This window comes from Bacillus rossius, chromosome 14, assembly GCF_032445375.1.
Source record: "Bacillus rossius redtenbacheri isolate Brsri chromosome 14, Brsri_v3, whole genome shotgun sequence".
NCBI lineage: Eukaryota > Metazoa > Arthropoda > Insecta > Phasmatodea > Bacillidae > Bacillus > Bacillus rossius.
The window spans coordinates 41,306,398-41,324,264 of NC_086341.1; the positions used below are offsets into that span (position 1 = coordinate 41,306,398).

The window sequence follows — 17,867 nt, forward strand, 5'->3', positions numbered from 1 at the left end:
AAGACATTGTTGAAATTTATACGCAGTGTACTGAAAAATTATTTCCCGCTCACACAATTTCTGTCACAGAAATTGAACAACAATAATAATACAAACTGAAAACTTCATGCTAAGGACGTATACATGAATTGACCGTAATTTCTATCCAACGCTACTCTGTAAAGCGATAAATTCCTGAAATTAAAGTTTTTTGTTATGGTTACTGGAAATTAAATATTATTTGAAAATATTCGTACGTCCTTGCAAAATACATGCTAAAGACACACTTCTAAAACTGTTTTTGAGATTTCCCTCTGCTTTACCTTTGTGTGACATGTAGCTGACCTTGTATTATATTAAAAATATTCATGTTTCTTATTTATAGCGACATAATTCATTTTATCATCGGAAAACGTCAGGTACTTCAGTTTTCCTTCGTTCGTGGTTTCTCTTAGATCCTTTTCGTATGCTGATGCTGGGCACTTTATTTCCACTATTGTATGACTTCCAATGAGGCCATCAGGTGCAGCACCGATGAAGGGGTGATTTTATTCTGCTTCAATTAACTAAAACTATTATGTGGAAACAGAAACAATCGGTGAATATTCACTAATTCATTTGTGAAATATTGACACTTTTAAACGAAATCTGTTAATATTCACTGTTTTAACATACATTATTTTCACAGATTCAAATAGTTAAAACTGCTTCATCCATCTTTGTGAATTAGTGAACTTTCAATAATTCAGCTTTAGAGTGTATGCTGTCAAAATCATACTGGCGCAAAATTAGAACTGTCAAAAATTAGCTTTTTTTTTGAAACTGATACAGAGGTAATACATATCTTTTTGGATGTCTGTGTTCTGGCCGTCACATCTATATCCATGCTGATAAATTGAAACTGAGATAGACGCAATTGGATATTTAGGTATGTTAACTTATACGAATAGATTACAATACGAAGAATAAAAACGGATATAGAACAAATGTTACACTACTGTTACAGAATGATAGTAGTGAAATGTAGGCCTATATTTACTTAGCTACCTACAGAAAGTGAGGGAGGGTAAAAATGTCACAGTGAAAGTATGAAACGTGCTCAGGAGGAAAGACAAATAAAAAAGAAAGCAAGTTAATGATATGAATAACTGTGCCCCTGCGAAACTTACTTATTACGAGAGGTTCCTTTTGCCTGTGCATACTCAGTCAAGTAAGATATACATATAAAATTTAATTTGTATATGTAATTTGGTAAATTAGGAAGTTATTTTTTAATTTTATTAAATAATTTCAGATATCCTAAATCTGTTACAAATAACCAAGGTAAAAAAGGATTTAGTTTAAGATGAATTAATATGTTGGGATTTTTGTAAATTTCTGAGTTTTCTGCAATTACGTATTTTGCAGAAACTTGATATTGTATGCCTTACTTCATTTTTATGTGTATATATTAATATATATTTATTTATACGGTAGAATTACGCTAATCCGGACGCCGCTAGTCCGGACATCCGGTTAATACAGACGAATCTTTAAAAAAAGTGTTGTGGCACAGAAAAACGAGAAATTACAATTCTAAGAGAGGGTCCGCTTGCTCTCAGTCGCCTGAAGTCTTATATACATATGTACTTTATGATGAATAAACGTTAGTTTCATCAATTATATATATATATATATATATATATATATATATATATATATATATATATATATATATATATATATATACTTTTTGGCTATAAAGCTTGTTTTTGAAACATTTTAAAGTGGTTTTCGTTTCATCCGGACATTCGGTGATCCAGACAGGGTCCGGTTCCGACAAGTCCCTATTAGCGAGACTCTATCTACTGTATATAATAATATTTTTTTGTTATGGAAGTTGTATTACCTGCGATTAATCTGAGACTACATAGTTTTAAAACGTGGACACACGTTGATTTTTTTTTAATTTCAGAAAAGAGCAGATTTGTTATCAGAACTAGAATTCTATCATAGGTTATGAGCATGTTATAGATAACATCAATATTATGAAACACTTAATTTTGAATTATGTCCTGAAGTTTTTGACGAGTTACAAAAACACGTTTTAATGGATTTCTGGCATGCTGCAAACTTTAAGGTTTTGGTTACATCAGATTTCGGTAAACGTTTTAGGTGTACTACCGGTCCTGAGTAACAGAGAAGGTATATTACAAGTATTTGCCAGTGATAATTCCAGTTGTATACAAAATAAAATAGCCGAACAAAAACATTGCATTTTTTTAGTGACTGAAATTAATTGCAGTAGGTTATTGCAAAACCACATTCTAACTCAAATTATGTAGGAAGACGGTATGCACAGAATCTTATATTTTTGCAACTTCAGTTTTTATTTGGTTTGAACAATACTTTATAATGTGTTTGAAAACAAATAAGAAAAAAAGGTTGGTAATTATATGTAATGTGCCAAGTCCAGCAGGCTGTGGTGGAATTCTACCATGCCATCACACGGGGAATAATCATTGAGAGAAATGTTTACAATAATTAATGGCAATCATAAACAGAACAAACATGAGACGTAATATTTTCATCCTAAAATATCACGAGGAACATTTTCATAAGGCCTTGTTTTAAAAAATTCATAGGCCTACGTATCTACATAGTTCTCTTATTGTTGCTGATAATAACTACCACATCGCCACGAGCACTGTTCCATTAACTGCTCATGTGCTGACCAAATAATAAGCCAAAACATTGAAATTGTTATTGCAACTACGGTAAAAGGATTATTTTATATGGTAGTTAATTTTTTAGATTCCCCATTTTTGCTTTTGAATAGCTATGGTAGACCGAGAAGATGTTTAACAGTCAATTATGTCCCATGACCTCTTTAAATACTCATCCACATGTAAATAGTAGGTCTTACATACTCTACACGGTTGATGATCGAGGAGTTACACACCAGTTTCCATATTTTTTTTCCCCTTATAAAATATCGTCATTTAAAACGCAACAAGTCAGTACAAAGATGTAGGTACGCAAAGTAAAACAACAAAAGGGTAATTTGGTGATAATAAGTCAGCAATTACTAGACCTGCAACTGCATAAAACTTCCACTTTATGTTTATACAGTAATTACATCGTCACTTTTTCTGAAACTGTGTGACACAATAATTCCAATAAACAATACCTCATCTTTAATATGAGATGCAGACAAAGTTTTAGAATACACATTGTACTACTTATCACACAATATTACAATATGTTCACAATAACAACACTAAATGTCTGCATAGTTACAGCACTATCACACATACATTGGCATACTATTGATAAATTACAATATTAAATTAGCCTCCTAATTCTAACGCTTTGTAACAGATTATTTTGCGTTCGGCTTCTCTCTTATCACAACACTTGAATACATGGTTATTTATTCATATTCGTAGGCCTATTCATATAGCAAATGTAGCCAAATTGAAGAATCATTTCTTTCTGGCCTGCATATTCAAGGAAAATGATTCTTTTTCTCTGAGCGTTAATTTAACTTTAATGATTTGTTTGAAATTAAATTCAAAGTAGTATTAATTATATGCATAAGCTTTTGCAGAGATATTATGCTGACTTATTGTGCCAACATATAATGCATACAGAATGTCCTGAAACGGCAGTATAATAAAGCACACCACGATATTCCTGGACAAAATTGAAGACGAAAATGTTAGTGGCAAAATGTTGTACGGCAACATTTTTCGCATGCAAAGTGACAACACATCATGCCGGTTATTCCTCTCTTACGCTCAACAAATATAATACAACTACCGTTCTAGCGAAAGATAATTTTTGGACTGACCATAATTTGAACCCGCTTACTCTGTTAGTATGAAACCTATTGAGCGCAAGAGGCGACTAACCGCATGCTGTGTTGCCACATTGTGTGAAAAAAACAGAAAAAATTGGTTGTCTGTAAAGTGGGTTTACGGATGATAGTTTAATGTGACGTCATAACAAAACGTTGATGAAATGATTGATCCAGAAGAAAATGAAATATCATATTCGGCCTGAGACTTAGCCGTAATAGGTTTTTGCAACCAAACCATTTAGGCATTTAAAATATTATATCCTTTGAGGAAGAAATTTTTTTAAAATATTTCTATCTTTTGTATGATAAATTCTACCTCTGCATACTTTTATGAATAAATTTGAATAATTTTTATTGAATTATCACTATTTTGTATGGATACAAAGAAGGAGTGAAATGAAATCTACAATTTAATTAATAAATTTACTTTTATTTCTGAGACGCACTTAGGTCCCTCCCTAACCCGGACCCCTCCAAAACACACTTAGTTTTTAGTTAGGTTAGGAAAAAAAAAATAATAAACAGGACACATCCGTAGTGGGACAATTTTTTGTGCGTGCAGCCAGCGTTCATCGATTTATTAGACGTTGTCACGTCAAAAATGTTGTTATTTTGCCCACCATTCACGTGCGGTGTGCTTAATTTACGGCCGTTTCAGGACTTCCTGTACATAGTCTATAGTTTCTATATAGTCTATATATATTATTAAGTCACACAAAATATACCCTAGCCTACTCATTTATGAACATGTCATCATACAATTGATAGTTATAGCCACCTAATACTATAATCCAGTTTAGAATACTAATTAATGCATCACAGGATTTGCATCAAAATGCAAAATTAAAACACTAAGTGATATATATTTGGAGGAAAGATAAATTACTCTTGTTACATGACATCGGTGAACAGCATCCAAAATCCTACAATATTGATTAATAAACATTTACTCCTTAGAAAAACAGTTCTGCTAAGGCAGTTGTTTGTGATCTACAAATAATGTACATAATATTATAAACTTAATCAGGTAAAATGACTTATATGTCAGTCTACTACTTTTCCTATGCGCAGCATGTTCTTGCAGTCCCGCAGACTGTTACGGACTTGTTTGCATAATTTATTTCTTGTTGGAAAATGGGTCCCTAATCTCCATATTACATGTATGTCTGGGGTCGACAAGTTCTGGGAGCAAACATTCTTCATAGAACTTGACCAATTTAGGTTCCATTTCATTCTTCCAGAATATATCTACTCTTTCTATTCTTATAATAACCATTTCTTGTTCTTTTGATGTCCATATACCGAAAAGGCATACATTTTGATCTGTTATGTGGAGCTGTCCTTGTATTTGGTAATAATATTCGTTACATTTTTTCAGTTGTAATTCGTTTCCAACAAGTGACAGATATTTTATTTTCCCTTCGGCAACTGATTCCGCAACGTTTCTGCCAGCTGCTGAAGAAGGAAATTTAATTTCTACAAGCCCATCTTGTCCTTCTAGGGCGTCAGGTGTTGCTCCTAAAAAGATTCGTCTCAAGCCGAACGCTCCGCGCCCTCGCTTACACGCTCGGCTCAGGCGGAACGTGACAATGAGTCATGCTTTTTCGTGCGTGCAGCCGGCGTTCATCGATTTATAAGACGTTATCACATCAAAAACATGTACGCCAATTTTTATTTTTTATTTTTAGGTTCAAAAGATAAGTTATATCAATATTTAAACCCAGGTTAGCACAGTTTAGTTAGTTATTCGGAGATAAAAGCATATTTTATTTATAATAATTGGTTTGCGTTATAAAAAAAAGGAACCTATGTCTTGACAATGCCCGTCTGTAACACAGTGGCGAGGCGTGAGGTTTACATGAGGGGAAGCAATAACTCCGTTCACACCAAAACATGATGAGGTTGGGGGGGGGGGGGGGGTCTGGGGGCCCTCCGCCAGGAAAATATGGATTTCAAGGTACAAAATGGTGCTACTTAAGTAGTTTTCTTAACTGAACATTGACTATTCCACAGGTAGAAAAATTGAAATTTTTTTTAAATACATTATTTTTGAAAAATAATGATTGACTTACATTATTCTGATAGTAAAATACCTACTCTACATTACTTATATACTAAGTGGGAGTGTAGTATCATCGTACACCCACAAATCCCCCACGCACTGCCAGCCAACAGCCCGCGGGAGAGATGCGCGCGCCCCGAGAGACGACCGCCGACTGAAACGCGACATCGCCACCTACTTTTTTTTTTTTTCCTAACCTAACTTAAACTAAGTGTATTTTAGAGGGGTCCGGGTTAGGGAGGGACCTAGGTGCGTCTCAGGCCGTAGCCTATACGCCTAGTCATGCTGGGATTAGCCATGCAGGGAGAGGGTCGCATGCATCGTGTGCTAGGAGGGGATTGGCCAGCCATGGCAACGATTGGCGCCATGACTAACTCCCCTCACTCTTAAATCTAGAATATAACTAGAGATAGGTTGGGCCCAGGTAAAACCTGCATAGACACAGGGAAAACCCTGGGCACATTCATGCGGGATGCAATTTGGCATGCATTACGTGTAGGAATTTACAGGAGACAGAGGATGGTCTGGATGAAGTGTTGGACAGAGTAGAAAAGAGTCTACCATGCGGGGGTTGGCCACTTGGACTCGTGGTCCGCTTTGCTTTTTATCCAGGACTGGATTTAGTGACCAGGGACGCAAGCGCCCCTGGTGGTGAGTGGTTACACTGACCACTCACTCCGCCGCCAGTCAGCACGACATCGCCACCTGCCGTGCCGAACTGTACCGGACATAGCCGAAGCAGTCGGCGGAAAAATTCCACCGTCTGCTTCGGCCATGTTCGCTCCAGTTCGGCAAGAAAGCGTTACCTTCGTAGCTTCTACCGCGTATTTTTCCAGCCAATCCCCTCTCTGAACCTTTGTACCATGCCACCCCCCTTCCGAAAGGAAACTACTGCGGCAGCCTTCCTGCTGAAAGCGATCCTACCAGCGCTTCTAAACCTAGCAACGCTTCTAAAACAGCATGTTTTTGTGTCAACGAGTTCTTTTTTTATAGCGCACAGCGCACAGTATTGGGTCCCAAGAAGATAGTGTAAAAAATACATACACCTAACTGCACGAGCCAAAGTAAAATACTATTTTGAATAAAATATTTATTTAAAAAATACAATGTCTGGAAACTGCCTGGGCAAGCACTGCTTGCCTTGCTTGCCCTGACGAGACGCCACTGCTGTAACATCAAGTGTATCCCTAAAGTTACTCTTCTTTTTATGAGTGGGCGCATTTATTTTCTTCACAAATTCAATACGTGAATTCATACCTTTCAGTGTTTCAATTGTGCTTTTATTTTAACTTTTTTTTTAACTAGTTTTCCACAGATTCCCGATGAAGAAGTTTTGACAAATTAAATGGGTGAAAAATCAGTCAATCTCTGAATGTTCAATGGTTCCGATTTGGAGTGTAGCATCAAATAATTTTTTTAATAATACAGGTACTCACATACATGTAACAGTTTAGAAGTAAATGCCATACCTTGCTTTCCTTTCGAAAAGATATAGCTGCTGTTTCATCTACTGTATTTGAGCTGATATCAGTGCAATTTTCGTCTATTACTTCGTTGTCAGTAACACGTGCGGACCAGTACAAAGCGCCTTCCTCTGTCTCCAGTAGCTGCAGGGGTGACTGAAGTAACGCGAAGGATTTAGGAGACGTCATGTACACACATTAAATAGTGATCTGAACATGGGAATTTATTTCAGATTAAAAGGTTTGAATAAAAACCAGTTTTAAGTTGATTTAACCAGTTAGAATGTCTAACATATGATATAAAAAGTATTTGAAGAAGATACATGCTGAATTGTTTGTTTAAAACAGACAAAATTATTTTAAAAAATTTAAACAATCAAACCTTACTTTTCATGTGACAGATTTTGTAAAATTTCGATTACAGCCAAAGTTGCTATTTGTTGCGAAAATAAAAATGCTGTAACTTCATTCAGTTCATACGTGTCAAAGTTGCACGGTTTTTTTTATTGGTAAAATTACTGATGATAAAATGAAAGCCAAAAATAACAAAGGCGAAAAACAGCACCTCTATACAGTGTTAACTTATAGTTTATCAACTATTTTGAATTTCATTGCATATTAGATTTAAAGAAAGTTAAATTAAAAATGAACCTCGGTTTTTATTGTTTGCTCAACTCACCATTCAAGGCATAGTATATATCATTTAATGTCTGCATGCTATTGCTCCACATTTATAATAGTATTCATAAGTGAAATTAAATGTACTCTACAATTATTATGTACAGTTCAATTTGGTTGTTCATAATACGGGAAAATCTAATTACATAGGTGGGTACTTGCAGATTTTGAATCGATTTTTGTTTCTCGAATGTCTAAATAAACCCGAAGTTTAAACTTTCATTAAAAATTTTATAGTTGAACGAGTATTGGAGAATACATTTTTTTAACAGGAAACTTACTTGTTATACGTTTTTTGTGCCTGTATTTCGTTCTCCGTATAACTTGTTCCTGGTCGTGAACCTAACTGAATTTCTTCGTGCTCCTCAGTCAAACATTTTTCTGAATTCTGCCAAGTATCCTCTGTTACTGTAAGATTTTCTGATATTTTTTTGCACTTCCTGTGCATAGAAATATTATTTTTCACGTAAAAAACCTTTAATTACCATATATTACAAATTACAGATTTCTTCAGACGTAGACGTACACACTAACCTTTGCTTTTGATATGCAATGAAAGCAGTTGCTTTTCGTTTTCTTCGGTGTGCACTCAAATTCAATTGGCCCCATTTCCCCTTCCTTTTATCACATTTCTGTTTCATAGTCGTTCTTCTACTTACATTCAAGGAACACCAATGCGAACTACTTGTATAACAGCAAGCATTTCAAAATTACTATTTTTTCGTGCTAAACCATAACCATTAGTCGGACACATCACGTCAATGGAATTCATTCGCTCTAGCATAGGCAGACAGAAGCCTTGAGCACTGAAGATACCGGGGGTTTCCCGGAAAGCCACACGCTACCCCCCTTTCACCCTCCCCCCTTGCCAGGCTCCCCAAACCTCACTTCCCCTACCGCGGCTTCAGGCTTCCCCCACCAACCTCGGTATCTCGGAAGCTTCATGCCTTCTCCCGCACAGGCAGCACAAAGCAGGCCCTAGCAGCACGAAAAATGTCCATCTGCGATTAAGAATTTCTAAACTATTGTCGCGGTAACCATATACTTTTAATATACCATTTTATTCGCAATAATGCGAACTTTAGTCCTATAGTTTTAATTTTGTGAAAATATTAATAAGTTACTCGTAAGATGAAGTTATTGTTTCTTACTTTTATGATTTTTTATATATTTTAAAAAGAACACATACACAATTTTGAAACTGTAGGTGGAATTTTATAAGTATCTTCTTGTGGCATAAAATTATTGAACTCTGTGTCTTGAATGGTTTACGAAAAAAGCTTTAGAAAAAAAAGAGATGTTCTTCGAGTTATTATGGGGCGTAGATACAGCCCTTAAGTCCCAGTCAGATGTTCAGATTTGCTGGACTTCAGTTTTTTGACGTTATAACTTTACTGGTTCAACATGAGTGGCAGAAAGCAGGATGTTGCTTAGCTTTCATTTGAACATGCTGAGAACTAAAATAACTGACATAATTATCAAAGCTGGTTTAAGCCTAAGAAACCTGGTTTGAACAAAAAAAAAAAACAGGTATTTTTCTTCAACCCTGGTTTGCAGTGTACATAATTTACTTGTTAATTCCAAAGCACAATTTTTGGCCATCACGCTATACTTGTTTCTCGTATGCTCTGTTGTCAGATACACACAGTTTATAAAGTAATCAAAAATTATTAAAATGTAGTTAACAAATTTTAAATGTTTTAATGAAATTTTAAAATGAGTAGTATAGAAATACATCTTTGTTGTGTTTCATCAAAAGCATAATCATGGTTGCTACAGGACTAGAAAACCAGGAAAAGTCAGGCAATTTAAATCGGTTAAGGAATTCCAGGAAATGTTGAGCTGGTCATCGTGTTGAGACTGCGTGTTGCAACTTGATTTGAGCAGTTTTGTGTGTACAATAAACTCCGTATTATCCACAGGCGGATGATCCACGGTGCGGATTATCCGCGCATGCTACGAAAAAATACAGCACATGTGTAAATCTGTATTTGATTACAATTATGCAAATTTAAATGCTACTGACGATTGTATTGTGTGCAGTATACAGGCCTTCTCGGAACTCACGCAGTAGGCTGGCATGCATTGCTATTTTTGTCTCTGTTTTGCTTTGTTTCTAGTCGTATGGTTGCTTCTTTAGTGTTAAATGAAGTCTCAGAGTACGTACAGTAAGTACTGTATGCTTGTTACAAATTAAGTACAGAGCACTTTTATGTTTACATTACTGAAATGTATTGTATGTTAATTATTCAGTAAAATGGTAACATTTTAGCATCATTTAAAATTTTTTATTATTAATTGTAACTTTTACTGTACATAATTGTTTAGATTTTTTGACGTGACAACGTCTAATAAATCGATGAACGTCGGCTGCACGCACGAAAAAAGTGTCTCGTTAAGCTTATTGTCCCATTACGCTGTGTCCCGTTACACTCATTGTACGCTTGCGCCGCATCTATCTCTCTTCCGCTCAATTGGAACAACCATAGAATTGACTTTTTCGAGGCACATTAAACTTGAAACACTCCCATTCGTTTCCTACTTTTCCTATCATCATCCTATCCTTAACAGAATAACACAGATTGGAAGAAGTTAAATAGCAAACATGTATAAAAGTTATAGTTAAAATAATCTCTTTGTTAAAGTAATAAACATATTTGAATTAATGAGTGCAAATAAAAGTAAATTTATCAATTAAATGGTGGAGATCATTTCACTCCTTCTTTGTATCCATACAACATAGTGATAATTGTCCGCGATTTTCGCTATCCGCTGTGGCCCTGCCACTTGATTTCGCGGATAGTCGGGAGTGTACTGTGTGTCGCGGTGCAGGTCGCACGCTGGACGTGAGCTTGGCCTTGTCGAAGCTGACGTACATCATCGCCCGCCCCGACGGGGTCCCGGCGCCTGGGACCACCACCGCCCCCGGCGACGAAGAAGGGGGGAGCGACGACGCGGGACAGGTCAAAGAGGAGCTCGAGGAAGTGGTCGTGAAGGAAGAACCGGTGGATGAGGTCGCCGAACAAGTCGGCGGGCAGAAGAAAAAGGAGAAGCCCGTGCAGAAGAGAGGACGGCTTATCGTCAGAAATCTTCCATTCAAGGTCGGTAACATTGTGGTTTCCACTACAAGTTTATCTTTCGTCACGAGGCAATTTAAATAGTTTAATTTTTAAAACTAAGATTTTGAGTTTAATGGTTTTAAATTTTTAACAAAGCAGTACGCATACCTATTCATATTAAGTGGTTTATACCAGCATTGTTTATATTTTAAAAGTTAAAAAACAGCTTATTTTTTAAGGTAAGATAAAAACCATATCAAATCATAAATCTTTACTACACACAATTAGATTTGAAAAACCACTATGTAACAATTTTTTTTAAAATCATTCGATTCTTTGATTTCCTTGTTTAAAGAACATATAACTGTACGATGTGAGAAAAAACAAATTCTGCAAATTCATTCCAAACTCACATATGTACTTAAAAACTACCAGTTACATTTTCAAATGATTTAATAATAATATTAAACAGGACTGTACATCCCACTACCTGCAATTTCAGATTGAAAATTTTTTCAAGTGTTTCCTGTATGTATGTGCAAGGAACGATCTTTGTGTCGGACGGGCACGGTCGCGACTTGTCACAAACGGGTCGTTTTTTTCGAGTGTTCCGTGCGATGATGGACGGACGACCTAGCGTCCCTAGCTTGTTCTGCGGTCTGTGAGGAGCCCGCTCGGCCGCCGGGTGCGTGATGCGTTTCGTTCCCCTGCGCCAGGTGACGGAGGCGAACTTCAAGGAGCACTTCGAACAATTCGGCCAAGTTCACGAGGTGAAGCTCCTGCGCCGGCCGGACGGGAAGCTGGTCGGCTGTGGCTTCGTGCAGTTCACGTGGAAGCAGAACGCGGCGAAGGCCATCCTCAAGACGAGCGGAAAGCCCTTCATGGGTACGTTTGTGGTTCCCGCTTGTGGTGTGGTCTGTCCGGGACTGTCTTGGGATTTTGACTCACGACTAGAGACCTGCAAAAATTCGCGGATTCATTCGGCTATTGGCTAGAATTCTAACACGTATACCTCTTAGCTAATTTTGCTATTGGCTTACTGTTCATCTGGATGAATCTCAAGCCACTTATAAACCTTCAACCAAAGAAGGATCGAATCACAGACAAGCCAGCTGAGACGACTTACAAGTCAGCAGCCAGTGAACTTGCGTTATTTGCCCGAGTGTACAGGGGTATGTGCGGTCTATCCTGAAGGCCATCGAAACCGCGAATTTTGCAGGTCTCTACTCATGACAGATGGTTTTCTATTGCACTTTTATATTTTGTCTCACTGAAGAAAGCTTGTATGTCCGGGGAAGTACACACGTTTAGTTAAACGGATTACTAGTCGTGAACTTGAGCGCCACCACGTGGGATTGGCATGTGGACCCAGCTTCCGGGGACGTGGTCTGTACGGGTGCCAGGCTTGATCCCTCGAATGATCTGATTCAAACTGTATCAGCCCTCTCTGAGCGGTGGACACCTTGTTGCGATGCCGGTACGAAGTCGTCAGTGAGTTTCTCCAAGCGTCCCACCCGCTTTCGTCCCTGCACCAGTGCACAAATGGCCTGGCGGAAAAAAAGTACTCGCAGTTTCTGGTAAGATAGTTTTTATTCGCGCAATTCCACGCAATAGCTTTACTTGCAATGATGCTGTGAAAACGCCAGTGCTTAGATGTGGACCAGGACACCACATGATCTGGTCTAGAAGTTTTAGTCTCGTCGGTACGTTTAAAATGTCAATTCCCTGAACTTAAACTATTAAATAAAGCTGCCTCCCACCCGTAGTAGGCTCTGAAGAAAACGAAAAGATTAATTGTAAACTGTGTATGCTGATAATGTTCGCAGGCTTTCACGGCCATTGTCCGAAGTAGCTCGGCTTCTGGGTTGTAGCCGTGTCCTTGGCAAATAATTCACAGACGTTTCGGTCGACATTGCAGTCGCCATCATCAGGGGAGCAGTTTACCTACTGAGGTTCTTACCAGTATTGTCCTGCCTTCATGGCTAATGGATCAGAAAAAAAAAAAAACGTAGTCCTCGAGGTGCGGCGGTTGCTTCCCGATCCGGACGGTGGTCGAGAGCGATACTCAACTCGGTAGTGGTCAAAGAGGTCGTGGCGACAGGGAAGCTTCTCAATTACCCTTAGGTCCTGAACAATTACGCGAGGAAACTTTCAACATGGACAAACCCTTCAAGCTTTTAATATTAATTTACGAGTATTTATCCCGTTTAATATTATTTTATTATGTCCTCATTTGGTAGGTACTTGAGTTGAGATCTGAACTGCTCGACTGAGGGGTGGCAGATGGCGCAGGCCCGACCTTGTTACAGTAGCCTGGAACCCACACACACTCGCAGATGTGCCTGAAGAGGCTGTGTTTGTGTTCCAGGCAGGACCATCATCGTGGACTGGGCGGTGCCCAAGAAGGTGTTCACGGCCCAGACGCAGCAGGGGGAGGGGGCGGAAGTCAAGAGCGAGCCCGAGGACGAGGCGACCGCCGTCAAGGAGGATCCTGACGATGACGACGACGACGTGGACGCGGACGAACGCAAGCTGGACGCGAAGAAGCGCAGAGTCAGCAGCTCGGAGGAGTCCGGCCCGTCTGAGTCGGAAGACGAGCTGGAAGATGACGGCGGCGAAGAGGGGTATGTGGGTTTGGTATTTATTTTCTGTGTTTCCGTATTTACTTGCGTAAAGGCCCGCCCCCCCCCCTTTTTTTTTCTCCAAATTTTCGAGTCCAAAAAAGGGGAGGGGGCCTATATGCGAATTTGGAGGAAAAAATAGATTTTTCTTTTTTTCAGGTATGAAAAACTAACATTGTAACATTTAATAAAAGCAAAATGAAATACCGCCACAACTTATTTAAACGCCAATTAAATTTTGATTAAATGAAACAGCGGAACGACTGGCAAGTCGGCAAGTCGTGCGTCTTTGTTCCAATGAGGGTGGGTGGGGGAGGCAGCGCTTTAGCGGGAGGGGAGAGAGGCAGAGGCGTGGCTTAACCTCCCTCCTGCCAGCTAGCCAGCCAACCAGACACCACTTCCCTTCCTCCTTCACTTCCCATCTTCTTCCCCTCTTCTTTTCCGACAACACTCCACATCAACACAAGCGCGGGAGTCCAGCTTTCTTTATCTTTATGTCGTTTGAGATACGACTGACTGCGTACGTCTGTCACGCCTCACGACGGTCCTACTGAGAGCGGACAAACTATAATACCAGTCTCTGTATCACTGCCGCTTACAATACATGGCTTGCTGTTTGATGCATGCCAAGCTGCCCTGCCCTCAGATAAACCCAGAAAAACACGTTTTTAAATTTTTTCTCAAAAATGTTTACAAAAGGAGTGGGGGCATATATGCGGGCAGGGCCTTTACGTGAGCAAATACGGTATTTTTTGAAGCTATCACAGAAACTTTTTTTTTAATGAATCTTCTTTGCAGTTGCTAGGGTAAGTCAAGGCAATGACTCTTCAGAACACAATGAAAAATGAAAAATTCTGGTCTAGGGTGGGGTGCTTAATTTGTAGAGAGGGGGTGGGGGAAGGAGAATAAAAAATCATGTAAGGAATCTGACTCTTTGCAGGTGTTGTTTCGTCATGTTTGTTACGGTTGTGAACCTTCAGTGCAATGCTATTCCGTGTACTGTATTAAAGGTGATAAATGTGTCGTGGTTTTGCTATCAGCCTGCTTGCTGCGTGTACTCACTTGCTCACTTTCTTACTTCCGCACACTTACAGTAGGACCTCTTTTTTACGTACCACCATAAAAAGTGGACATTTTGAGGTCCTTCCAACATTCAAATCTCTTACTCAAGAACCAAAAATTTCATGTTAAACTTTAAACAACTGTGAAAATATCAAAATCAAAATATCATGTGAGATATTGAAGTTTTAGTTAATATACAAAAAGTAAGCATCTCTGACATTTTATTCAGTGTGGCATATATTTTGTTATTGTTTCCATCATAGTGAGACACACAAAACATTTTTTAACTCTTTCCTGATTTAAATATCCTGTTTTTTTTTTACATATTTTGGTCCTGATCCCTTGAAAAATGTAAAAACCAGGTTCTACTGTACTTGCACACATTATTTTTTTTATACAATTGTACACTTTCATGTATGCTTGTATGCTTGCACACTTGTATACGTGTTTCTGATATCTGTTTACCGTACAAATTTTCTATCCATGTGAAGTTTCACTTTAAACGCGCATGGTGGCCATGCACTATTTTTTATTTTATTTTTTATTGCATTATATTCCGAGGCTTATAACAGGCTACTACAGCACACGTAAGCCCAAATGATGAAAGCAATTAACGTTTAATTGTAGTGGGTAACTCTCCAGTAATAAATTTAACAACACCCAACTACAAAGAAAAGCTTTATTTTCACCACCTTTTCACAGCTCCTTCCAATCCACCGTCACATGACTCTCTCCCTCCAGAGACAAAGTTACATATCCTTCCGCGGTCAATATTTGCAATTACTTCAACCAAACACACACTTCAAAGTAACATGAGCTTAACAACAAATAGATACAAGATTTTAAACCACAAATTCATTTACTTTACCATTATGTAACAGCTTACAATAACTTCTGGCTACCTATAAAGAAATAGTTCCGGCACAATATGGCGGCAGCCTACAGCGATTTTCTCCCAAATGAAGTGAAACGTCCCTTGGCCAATCACAGCTAACTAGGTCACAACACAACACTTTCAAACACCTCTTGGCGCCAGCTGGACGGCCCTTCCTAACTCATTCTTTCCAAAACCCGGCTTTACCTTGTATTTATAAATCACCTCTGCCAGAAGCCACCAAAGGAAAAAAAAAAAGGAGTTATAGAAAAAAACATCTAAGGAATGCAAAGACAAATACATATTTCCACACCAAACATAACACAAGAATAAATATTTTTTTATATTCTCAATACCCCCACGTTAGAAGAATCAATGTTGAGGGTAGGCCAATGCCTAACCTCCTTACATTAAGATGGACAGGACATGTAGCAAGAGTGCTAGAGCACCGGCGGGTCAGGGCAGTTGCTGTTGTGCGATGAGAAAGCACTCGCCCGCTCGGCAGACCGGGAGCTCGTAGGCGGACCGACCTTGGGCGGGATCCGAGCGATCCGAGGCTGAACGGCAGTCGGTCGCTGGTTGCACCGAGCGGACTGGAGGCATCTACTGTATTTTTGTGAGAAAAAAAATTTTCTTTATTTTATTTTTTTTTTTTTTGCAGTTTAGCAAAGCAAAAAAGTCTTGTGTTAAAATATCAGAAGTGACAAATGATTTGATTTAAAATAAGGATAGTTCATTAATTGTAATCACTTCAGCATTGAGGATACATACAGGAAAAAAAAGGGAGGAAATGTAACCAGTGGCGTAGCCAAGATTTGTGTATGGGGGGTGTTAACAAGCATGGTCCCCCCTCCCTCCCCGTATTAAAGCGGGGAGTCCAGGGGTCCTCCCCCGGGAAAATTTGGATTTTAAGGTGTAAAATAGTGCTATTTTAGCAGTTTTCGGTACTTAAATTTAAATATTGTAATCGTAAAAATTTTATTAATTTTCATATGAAATTTGTTTGAGTGATGAATAAGAAATTAATTAAAGATTTGGTGCTAAGGAGGGGGGGGGTTTGAATCCCTAACCCCCCCCCTGGCTAAGCCCCTGAATGTAACACTACTCAACCAGTTTTTGGGGCCCAGTTTGTTACTTCATCTGCGTTCAACCGTGTAAAATAATAGGTTATTTATTCCAGGTTATGAAAGCATAAATATTTATTTCTTCTAATTTTTGCTAATAATTTGTAAAATTAGTACAGTTATTAAGTTATAGCTGGAAAAAAAAAAGAGAGAAATGCCATTATTAGTTATGTGCTTGCTTGTAAGTGGCCAACTTCAGATGCTTCTTTTTCAACACTGCTGCATCTTGCACCTGAGGTTCACTGGGTTTTAACTCGGTGAGGGTGTCACGAAATGGGGTAAAGGAGTCCTTGAACTGTATAGTGTGGCAGTTGTCTGTGGGCAAGGTTGCGAGGTCTCGCCGCTCCTCCGAAGGTCCCCGGAGGACGACGAGGGCTCCTCCGGGGCCCGGCCCCGGGTGACTTCCGACGACGTCGCGGAAGGCCGCACCGTGTTCCTGAAGAACATCCCGTTCTCGGCGACCAACGAGAATCTGCGGGAGTGCGTGGAGCAGTTCGGCGAGGTCATCTACGCCCTCGTGTGCATCGACCCCCTCACTGAGCACTCCAAGGGCACGGGCTTCGTCAAGTTCAAGGTGAGCGCGTCGGGCGTGTTTCCACTCCCAGCCTTCCATCTGGAGGCAAGACTAAAAACTAGGGATGGGACGAATCCACATTTTGGTCGAATCCAAATCCTTGTTCGAATCCTCAGTGTTTGTCATCGAATCTCGAATCCCAGTCCCACACTAAACTTCACCACATGTTATTAAAAAAAATCACACATTTATTTTAAAAAATTACATAGGCCTATGTATTAAAAAAAAACATGTGTATTTATAAAATTGTAAAATAAGTGCATAGTGTATACACCTGATATAAAATAGAGACAAATAACCTCAAAAACCACACACGTAAGTTTGCATCTGTCTAATTCTCTGTTAAATTAATCCTTCCTATGTTTTCAATAAAATACGTTTGTATAACAGACACCATTTAAAAAAAGTTACATTTTTTTCTGCAATGTTATATTATTGAAAGTTGGAAATGATAGAGTAGTTATGCTAATTGACAAAATGCAGCGTAGTTTAACTTATGTTTGTGCCATTTCCATTACCTTTATAATATA

At 38.7% G+C, this 17,867-nt stretch overlaps 1 protein-coding gene across 1 annotated transcript in view; it reads left to right on the forward strand.

The window, feature by feature from the left end:
- LOC134538813 (RNA-binding protein 28) overlaps nucleotides 1-17,867 on the forward strand; it is a 39,539-nt gene that overhangs the window by 5,065 nt on the left and 16,607 nt on the right. Inside the window, exons 4-7 of the mRNA XM_063380315.1 lie at nucleotides 10,856-11,124; nucleotides 11,799-11,967; nucleotides 13,451-13,706; nucleotides 17,118-17,337. Coding sequence (XP_063236385.1) covers nucleotides 10,856-11,124; nucleotides 11,799-11,967; nucleotides 13,451-13,706; nucleotides 17,118-17,337 — 914 coding nt within the window. The remainder of the gene's footprint in view (nucleotides 1-10,855; nucleotides 11,125-11,798; nucleotides 11,968-13,450; nucleotides 13,707-17,117; nucleotides 17,338-17,867) is intronic.